Genomic DNA, 9,186 nt, shown 5'->3' with positions numbered 1-9,186 from the left:
GTGATGAAGAAGGGGGCAACCTGGCTAGTCCAGCTGAGGCCTGGGGTCCTGGGCCTGGTGCATTCGTCCCTCAGCCCCAGTTTCCTGCCTGAGGCCTCAGGAGTATAGGTGTGGCAGAGTCTAGCCCAGTGGCCTTAGGACCAGATTCTAAATGAGGATGGGTCCCTCCCTGGTCTTCCCGACTTCCCCAGTGCCTAGTCCTTTCCTGCCACGTAGGTGGTGTGGAATGGCGTAAGAGCCACCTTAGGCTGGGGTGTCTCGCTCCCCACCCTCTTTCCCCATCAGATCCAGCATTCAGGTAGCTGGGTTGGGGTGGCAGCTTCTGGGAGAGCTGGGTGGCAGTGGTGACGTCGCCTTTTCCTCTTCACCGTATTAGGTCATGGGAAAGCGTAGCTGGAGGGCCTCCCTGAATCAGGGGTGACGGCACTTGAGACCAGAGACACACACTCACGCACACGCATTGGATACGGAGCAGTGGGGGTTCGGGGAAATGAGGCAGAGCCCTGACGGTGGGAGGGGAGGGGGCCCAGAGCCACCTGGGAGCTGGAAGGTGGCCAGGGGGTGATGAAAGCCCAGGGGAATGGAAACAGAGCAGCAAGCCTGTTGAAATCGCAACGCCCACTTGCCGGCTTATAAAGGAAGCAGGCGAGCCCCGACAGCAACACGCTTCTTGGCGCCTGTCTCTTCCTCCTGAGCCCTCTTGCTCTGTGCCTGAGGCCCTCTGCCTACCATGACCACCACCATCCGCCAGTTCACCTCCTCCAGCTCTATCAAGGGCTCCTCGGGCCTGGGGGGCGGCTCGTCGCGGGCCTCCTGCCGGCTCTCAGGCAGCCTAGGTGCTGGCTCCTGCAGGCTGGGGTCAGCCAGCGGGCTGGGCAGTGCCCTGGGGGGCAATAGCTACTCCAGCTGCTACAGCTTCGGCTCTGGCTATGGAGGCAGCTTTGGGGGAGTTGATGGGCTGCTGGCTGGAGGTGAGAAGGCCACCATGCAAAACCTCAACGACCGCCTGGCCACATACCTGGACAAGGTGCGTGCCCTGGAGGAGGCCAACACGGAGCTGGAGATCAAGATTCGGGATTGGTATCAGAAGCAAGCTCCGGGGCCAGCCCGAGACTACAGCCATTACTACCAGACCATCGAGGACCTGAAGAACAAGGTAGGATCAGCCTTGGGATCTGGCTGGGAGACATAACTTCTCTGCCATCTCCTGCCCTCTGTGGAGGCCTGGATTCCCTGAGTGCTTTTGAAGAACCAAAGGCAGCTTGGCTCTGGCTTGGGCCTTCAGGAGTCTGCTTTGGAGATCCCATGTGGTGTCCAGCCTCCTTCCATGGGGTCAAACCAGCCCCATGAGGCCCCTTGGAGCTATGTTTCCTCCTCCAAGGGTATCAGCTAGGACAGGACAAGAGGATGCTTGTGGAGGGCGGGACCCATAGCAGAGCTGGCTACATGGGTATCTCTCTTTTTTTTGGAGCAGGGTTGGCTGAGTGGGGCTTGAGGGGGCTGGTGAGGGAGAGGTCTGAGTGGGCTGCCAGCACTTGCTAGGAGTTGAGGAAGGGAGGAGGGGGATAGATCTCAGGGGATCCCCAGATCTTTCTTTGCCCCTTTAAGAAAGGGGCTTAGTGAACCCCTGACGTGGGGCTGCCTGCTGGAGCCCAGGATATGACTTCTCACATGAAACTGCTGCTGGTGAGGGCTTCTCTAGCTACCTTTTGGGGGAGACTCTTTGGGGAAAACAAGGAGGTACCCCACCCTTCCTTTGCTTTCCAGGATTCTGGTACAGCTTCTACCCTGAGGGTATTCTCTCATTCTCCTCTGGTTCTCCTAGCCACTGCCTTCTCAACTTTCAGAATGAGCTGGGCTTATGGTGGTGGTGATGGGGGTGGTGGGGGTCTTCATGGAGAGATAGGGGATTGGGGGACAGGGAGAAGGAGAGGCAAGTGCCAGCTCATCAGACTCCAGCTTGCCTGCCAGGGTCCTCCTGGAGAGACTGGATGGGCAGAGGGACTTCTTGAGAAGGTGGCATTCCCAGTTTCCAGTCAAGAAGACCAGCTCAGAGCCCACCCCTCACCCAGGACTTGACTGCTCACTCATTCCCCATTCCTTATTCCTCCTCCGCCCCCAGATTCTTGTGGCTACCGTGGACAATGCCAGCATCCTGTTGCAGATTGATAATGCCCGTCTGGCTGCTGATGACTTCCGTACCAAGTGAGTGCCAGACAGCAGGTTTGAGTGACCTGGGCTGGCTCAGGGAGGAGGAGCTGGGGTCATCCTTCTCTAGCCCAGGACTCTTGGCTGCATGTGTGGTGGCAAGGCAGTCAGAAGCTTAGGAGCTAAGAGCCCATCCCTGACTCCAGGATGAGCAGACACAGTGGGCTTTGGAGGCCATTGGACGTAGGGAGGTAGTAGGAGGGGGGAAGGGAGAGAAGGCGGAGAGGAGACAGGTCAGAAAGCCAATGGCGAAACCCTGTCTTGTGATAGCTCAGGGGCCAAGAGCTGCAACTTGCATCCATGACACCTATGCATCCTCCATAGTAAGGCCTCAGTGACCTGGAAAAGTAAGACAGGCAGGAAATCAGGAATTTTTTTTGTGCCAGTCCTGGGGCTTGGATTCAGGGTCTGGGCACTGTCCCTTAGGTTTGTTGCTCAAGTCTAGTGCTCAATCACTTCTCCGCTCAACTTTGAACTATGATCTTCAGATCTCAGCCTCCTGAGGAGCTAGGATTATAGGTGTAAAACATCTGACACCCAGTTAGGAGCCATGATCTTGGCCTGTAAATCCAAGCAGGCCAGACTGATGTTCCTGGCTCCTTTTGCAGGTTTGAGACAGAGCAAGCTCTGCGTGTGAGCGTGGAGGCTGACATCAACGGGCTGCGCAGGGTGCTGGACGAGCTGACCCTGGCCAGAGCCGACCTGGAGATGCAGATCGAGAATCTCAAGGAGGAGCTGGCCTACCTGAGGAAGAACCATGAGGAGGTAAACTGGTGGGACAGCAGGTCAAAGAGAATGAGGAGTGTGAGGCAAGGCCCTGGGGCCAGGTTTCAGCTGGAAGTGTGGAGGGCAGAGAGGGCAGCTGGCATTAGTCATACTGACAAGGCTGGCTTGTCTGCAGAGCCTGACCCTGTGATCCAGAGTTGCTATGTAGGGCATTCAGGAGATGTCCCAGGGCTGCTGAGGCCCCCTTACCTGTCTGGGCCACCCTCACAATGACAGCAGATAGTTGAGGAAGTCGAACGCAAACCTCCAATCTAGGCTTTACATAGAAGTATGAAGACTGGACAGGAAATTCCAGGGACAGAGGCTTAAGAACTAGATTTTTGTCTGTGGAGAGACTTGATGGTGGTGGCAGGGGATAGGAACAAAAGTCCTTAAGGAGGTCAAGGAAGAGGCTGGCCAGACAGGAGGGATGTGTGTGTGTGTGTGTGTGTGTGTGTGTGTGTGTGTGTGTGTGTGTGTTGGGAAGGCTTGGGGCCATGACAAGCCCAGGAACCCACAAACCATGTACCCCTCTGCCACAGGAGATGAGTGCCCTGAGAGGCCAGGTGGGTGGCGAGATCAATGTGGAGATGGATGCGGCCCCTGGCGTGGACCTGAGCCGCGTTCTGTCTGAGATGCGTGACCAGTATGAGAAGATGGCCGAGAAGAATCGCAAGGACGCCGAGGACTGGTTCTTCAGCAAGGTGAGGGCAGAGAGGTAGACGCAGGGATCTGAGTTCCATCAGTGCCCATTGCCTAGCAGCCTATGGAGGCTTCATTTCCAGTCCCATGGAACCCTAAAGGTTCTGGGTTGCTTGTTGTGCCACCAGACCTGGATCGAAGCCAAAGCTGGGAATTGGGGATGGATGGGGAGGCGGGAAGTAAAGGCAGAGGGATGAAACTTCCGGGACTTTCCGCTTCTCTCTAGAATTCAGGAGCTAGCATCAGGGGTCAGTCAGGCTGACGTGTCCTGGCTGGTTCTATGCCTCCCACGGGTAGGATTAAACACAACCTTTCAAAGGATGAGTTCCAGGCCTGGAACATGGCAGGTTGGTAAGAGGCCAAGACAGGCTCAGGGGAGGTCAGGAAGGTGACCGTGGCCTGGTTTATTCTGGGGATTGAAAGAGGCAGCCAAGATGCTTACCTAGATGTTGGGTGGGCACTTAGAAACCAAGGGGGTACCTGGTCTGGGGGGAAGGATCCAGGCTTATGCACCCCTGTTCTGTGTCCTGTCTGCAGACCGAGGAGTTGAACCGTGAGGTGGCCACTAACAGTGAGCTGGTGCAGAGCGGCAAGAGCGAGATCTCCGAGCTCCGGCGTACGGTGCAGGCCCTGGAGATCGAGCTGCAGTCCCAGCTCAGCATGGTAAGGATGCTGCTGTGCTCAAGAGCAGAGCCCAGCCCCCGGGAAGGCCACTGCCACCCTTAATGACCACCCCTTCTGGCTCTTCCATAGAAAGCATCTCTGGAGGGCAGCCTGGCAGAGACAGAGAACCGTTACTGCGTGCAGCTGTCCCAGATCCAGGGGTTGATCGGCGGTGTGGAGGAGCAGCTGGCGCAGCTGCGCTGCGAGATGGAGCAGCAGAGCCAGGAATACAAGATCCTGCTGGACGTGAAGACCAGGCTGGAACAGGAGATCGCCACCTACCGCCGCCTGCTGGAGGGCGAGGATGCCCAGTGAGTGGGGGCTGAGCAGTTCAGAGTAAAGGAAGGGCCTCTGAGACCCACGTCTAACCTGTCTATCTTTTCCCTTTCCTTTCCTTTATTTTGCAGCCTGACTCAGTACAAGCCCAAAGAACGTAAGTACCTTGGTAGATGGGGGCTGGGGGAGTACAAGAGGCAGGAAACCCACCTGCCCCTTTTGCTGGGACATGTGTCTCCAAGAAGTCCTGCACAGTGTGTGTGTGTGGGGGCGGGGGCAGGGACTGCATCTATTAGGGCTGAGGGCTTGAGGCTAACAGGAAGCATCAAAGGAGAGAGACTGCCTGGTTTGATGGGGGTGGTTGGGCCAGGGGACTGCTCCTTACCCTGATCCTAGTCCCAGGGAGGAGACATGGTCCCAGCTCTGGAGCCTCTCATCTGAAGGGAAGACTGGGGCCTGACTTTATGATCACTGTTTTTGAGCCCTTACAGATTGGCCAAAGTAATGTTATTTCTCAGACTCTAGCCCGACAGAGGAAATGGGACATCGTCCTTTCCCTCACATCCCAGTGAGATGGGGGAGATAGGGAGCATGTGCTAGACACTGCAGAGAGAAGATAGAACCCATTTAATGTAACGCATTGGGCAAGCCCCTTAGTGCAGAAGAAATTAGTGGGTCCAATGCAAATACTCCACTTGGGGGCAGCAAGGTCCATGAAGAGACCCCAGGGGAGAGGGGGTCAAGGGCACGGAGGGGGGGGCATGGCTGTGACACTGAGAGGCCATCACAGAGATAACAGTGACTTCCAGGGGACTGGGGGAAGTAGCTGTCCTCCACCAGGAGTCTGGGCATGGAGCACAGCTCTCTTGGGGTTTGCCCTCCTCCAAGCATCTATTTCTCCCGCAGCTGTGACTACCCGCCAGGTACGTACCATCGTGGAAGAGGTCCAGGATGGAAAGGTCATCTCCTCCAGAGAGCAGGTCCACCAGACCACCCGCTGAGGACTCTTGGCCAACCCTCACCTCCCAGGTGGCAGGGACGTGGCTGCCCCCGTCTTCCCTGCAGCCTCTGGCTACTCCAGCCTCAGCCCCCTGTTGCAGTCCCTTCCCCATCCTTTCCTTGCTCGACTCCAATAAAGCTTATTGATTCAGATGCAAGCTATGTCCTTGTCTTGAACACAGCAGGGGTGTTGGTAACATTGGTTGGATGAGGAGGGAGTAGGGGTGAGGGGAGCCTGAATTTATGTGATGCAAAAGAGAAAGTCAGGTCCTAAGGACGGTACCAGCCTTGTCAGCGTGTGGATGGTGGCTCTAGGTGGTCTCTTCTTTGTCCCTTAAGTCATAATGGTGATCTCTGGCAGTTGCCTCTTGTCTTTCCCCTGTGGGGCCTCATTTCTTATCCATAAATGGAGAGATGCAGGAGCCTGACTCTACAGGGGTGACTCACGCGATCCCTTGCTTCTCCCCCAGAGGGGCAGGAGGTGGGTTGGGATGGGGAGGGGTGCGGAGTTGGAGAAGGTGGGGGAGGTAGGCTGGGCTGAGAGCCCTGTTCCTGCAGAGGGGGAGGAGTCTCAGGATGTCCCAAGAGGTGGGGGGCCTCTGCTGCCCATCCCCAGAGAAAGCAAAGCCTGTGCTCCTGGGAAGGGTGAAGCATAGCAGATACTGGAAAAAAAGGTGGGGGTCTCTCAGGATGGAGTGGGGAAATGGGGACCCTGTGAAGTGGCCGAGCCAGGGAGCTGTGCTGCTTTCCCTGCCAGCTGGCCTCGGTGGGCTTCCTGTCTAGGGGTGGGGCTCCTAAGATGGGGAGCAGCATGGTGGGGAAATGCAGGAGGAGGGGGCTCTCCTGTCCCCGCCACATGCAGGACCTCCGCTCTGTGCTGGTGCGAGGTGAGGGGGAGCTGCCGGAAACAGTGAGGGGAGAAGCTCGGCACCTCCACATCTTCCTTCTAGTAAATGTGGAAGTCACTGGGCAGGGTGGCTTCTTTCCTGGTTTTCTTTGAGAAGGGTTGATGAAACTGATGAGAGGAGGGTGCCCTCACCCCAAATCATTGCAGGGCCTGGTGTGTGTGTGTGTGTGTGTGTGTGTGTGTGTGCACGCGTGTGGTCAGATCTGCACCTGGCTACACACGCCCTCCTTTCTAGTGCCTGGAAGTGAGGATGGGAACTGAAGCCTGGCATGGTGGAGCTGGAGACAGGGGGAGGCTGTGGGATGTGGAGACTTCAGGGGGGTGTTGCGGGGCACCTCGAAGGGCACAGTATGGGATGAGACGTGGAGGTACGGATGTTGGAAGGGTGAGTTCCACTTCAGGGCTGGCTGCGGCCGAGAGAACCTATACAACTCAAGGCTGGGCAAGCTCTGTACAAATCAGAGCTGGCGCCTTTCGGTTGCCTGGCAGTGAATAGGGTTGTGCAGTTCAGATAGGGGTAGGAGAGTCATGTTCTCCCAGCCTGCTCCGCACATCCGGCCACAACCTGAACAATCAGCCCTAGGCTAGGATGGCTCATCCTGGAACCGGGTGAGCTCATGTATCTGAGCCATGGTCCTGGGAAGCAGGCAGTCTGGGGAGAGGCACCCCATTGTGTGGATGGGGACACTGAGGCTATGAGGAACAGTGAGTCAGTGCTCTTGGAGGCGGGGCATCAGGGGGGTGGAGTAGAGTGAGGGGGGGGGCAATGGATCCTACTCTGAACTGGCAAAAGGCACCCAAGCTCTACCTTTAGCCCAGCTTGTTCACATGTATAGAGGGTTACTGTCTGTTTTCTGGAAATGTGGGGATCCACTCAATCATAGGAGAACTGGTGGCTCATGCCTGAAATCCTTGCTCCACAGGAGGCTGAGATCTGAGCATCTCAGTTCAAAGCCAGCATGGGCAGAAAAGCCCCTGTGAGACTCTTATCTCCAATGAACCACTCCCAAACGGAAGTAGAGCTGTGGCTCAAAGTGGTAGAGCACTAGCCCTGAGCAAAAGAGCTCAGGGATAGCTTTCAGGTCCCAAGTTCAAGGTGTATAACAGATAAAAAGAAAACAAAATAGAGGGGCATGAGGAGGGGGTCATTGGACTGGGCCCCTCTACAAAGTGTGCCAGCAGAAAGTATCTGCCAGGCCCAGGGAGTCCCCAGGGCATAGAATCGGGACCTCTGATGGCTTTGTTCTGGCATTGCAGGCAGTCCCCCGTTCCTGGGTTCCTGTGCCTGAGCCTGGATTGGGGAATCCGTGGTGGGATTCCATGCAGGGGGCAGGGATGACCATCCATGCTTACTCTTCCCCCTTCAACTGCCTCATTCTCTCCCCTGTGTGAGATCCAGCTCTGACTCCCTCCTGGGCCAGCCATAGATATTTCCTCTACCAGTGGTCCCTCTAGTAAGGGCTGACCTGGAAGTGGTAGGGATTTTGGGGCACAGTGGTAGGCCTGACCACATGTTCTGAGCGCTCAAGCAGCGACACGAATCCCTTGAGGACTTAAGGGGAGCAGAGAGAACAGAGTCAGGACTATTCTGTCTCTAGAACTTAATAGAACTTTGGGCCTCCCTTGAGGGTCCCTTGTGGACTCACACTAGGGACAGCAACAGCCTTGCTCTCAGAACATGGGGGGGGGTGGGAGGAGGGAGGGGAGGGGGGTTAAACACCTGGTTAGGTCTGGCTCTGAGTCCTCCCGACCCCAGAACCAGTCCCAGTTCTCTGTGTGGCTTTTTTCTGGCTCAACAGGATTCTTCTTTCTTACTGTTACCCAGAAGCCTATGGGTCTTGCCCTAGGTGCCAGGGGCTCCTGTTGTAGTACCTCTGTCCTCTTGGCCTCCCTGAGCTGCCTCCAGCTTCCCCAGCCTGGGAATCCCCTGGGGAGCTTGTAAAATGATCCCCACGACCAGGCTTGTCCTGTGCAATGCTGATGCAGGGCAGGTTTGAGAATCACTGTGTGTGCATTGAAGCCTAGTGTTGGCCAATGATATTTCCCAGCCAACTCAGGTGTGATATGACCTCATGCCTGAGGAGGGGAGGAGCCAAAGAAGGAGTAGGTTAAGGGGGCGGGGGATGGAGGAAGATTCCACTGCAGGGAGGGGTGCCAGCTCTTTGGCAAGGAGTCTGTAACAGCCCATCCCCACCTATTGGCTTTGCGGTCCTGGTCCTGACAATCTTAGGACAGATGTGCTTTGCTGTCACTGAGGACTGTCCCTGAGTCTTTCTCTGCCTGGGATCCAGCTCTGGCCCTCTACTCCAGGACCCTTCAGAGGAGGGACTGTCATCACAGTCTTCTCCTTGTAATACCTTTCCAGCAGTCTCCTCTGGAGGGCTGTGTGGAGGAATGGGGGTAGTGACGGCAAGCATGATGACAGTCTGTCTTCCTGGCCATGGTTTTCTCTCCATAGGCAAATAAGTTTTTCTAAGACGAGGTGTGTGTGTGTGTGTGTGTGTGTGTGTGTGTGTGTGTGTGTGTGTGTGCATGCATGCACATGCACACAGGCATGTGTATGTTGTCTATACTGGGACAGAGGGTGAACAGTTCCCTGAGACCCCAGGCGGAGAGTTGGCGTACACCATGGCTAGGCATTCAGAGTCAAGTTCTAGTCTCTACTT

The 9,186-nt window shown here is 56.3% G+C and overlaps 1 protein-coding gene across 1 annotated transcript; it reads left to right on the top strand.

Moving 5' to 3' along the window:
* The first annotated feature begins 477 nt into the window (after positions 1-477).
* On the top strand, positions 478-5,766 carry Krt17 (keratin 17). Its single transcript, XM_090350843.1, has 8 exons — positions 478-1,156; positions 2,123-2,205; positions 2,817-2,973; positions 3,516-3,677; positions 4,213-4,338; positions 4,429-4,649; positions 4,746-4,771; positions 5,521-5,766. Exons 1-8 carry the CDS (start codon positions 731-733, stop codon positions 5,613-5,615), a joined length of 1,296 nt encoding a protein of 431 aa, XP_090206969.1. The 5' UTR covers positions 478-730; the 3' UTR covers positions 5,616-5,766.
* The last annotated feature ends 3,420 nt before the right edge of the window (positions 5,767-9,186 follow it).

Source organism: Megascapheus bottae, chromosome 17, assembly GCF_031878675.1.
Source record: "Megascapheus bottae isolate mThoBot1 chromosome 17, mThoBot2.hap1, whole genome shotgun sequence".
Taxonomy (NCBI): domain Eukaryota; kingdom Metazoa; phylum Chordata; class Mammalia; order Rodentia; family Geomyidae; genus Megascapheus; species Megascapheus bottae.
This window is presented reverse-complemented; position numbering and strand designations above follow the sequence as displayed.

What these genes read in the sequence shown, in the direction of transcription:
- Krt17 (XM_090350843.1), top strand. Translation starts at nt 731, where the DNA reads ATGACCACCACCATCCGCCAGTTCACCTCCTCCAGCTCTATCAAGGGC. An exon ending in GCTGATGACTTCCGTACCAA is followed by an intron (nt 2,206 to 2,816) that starts GTGAGTGCCAGA and finishes CTCCTTTTGCAG; the next exon opens with GTTTGAGACAGAGCAAGCTC. An exon ending in TCAGTACAAGCCCAAAGAAC is followed by an intron (nt 4,772 to 5,520) that starts GTAAGTACCTTG and finishes TTTCTCCCGCAG; the next exon opens with CTGTGACTACCCGCCAGGTA.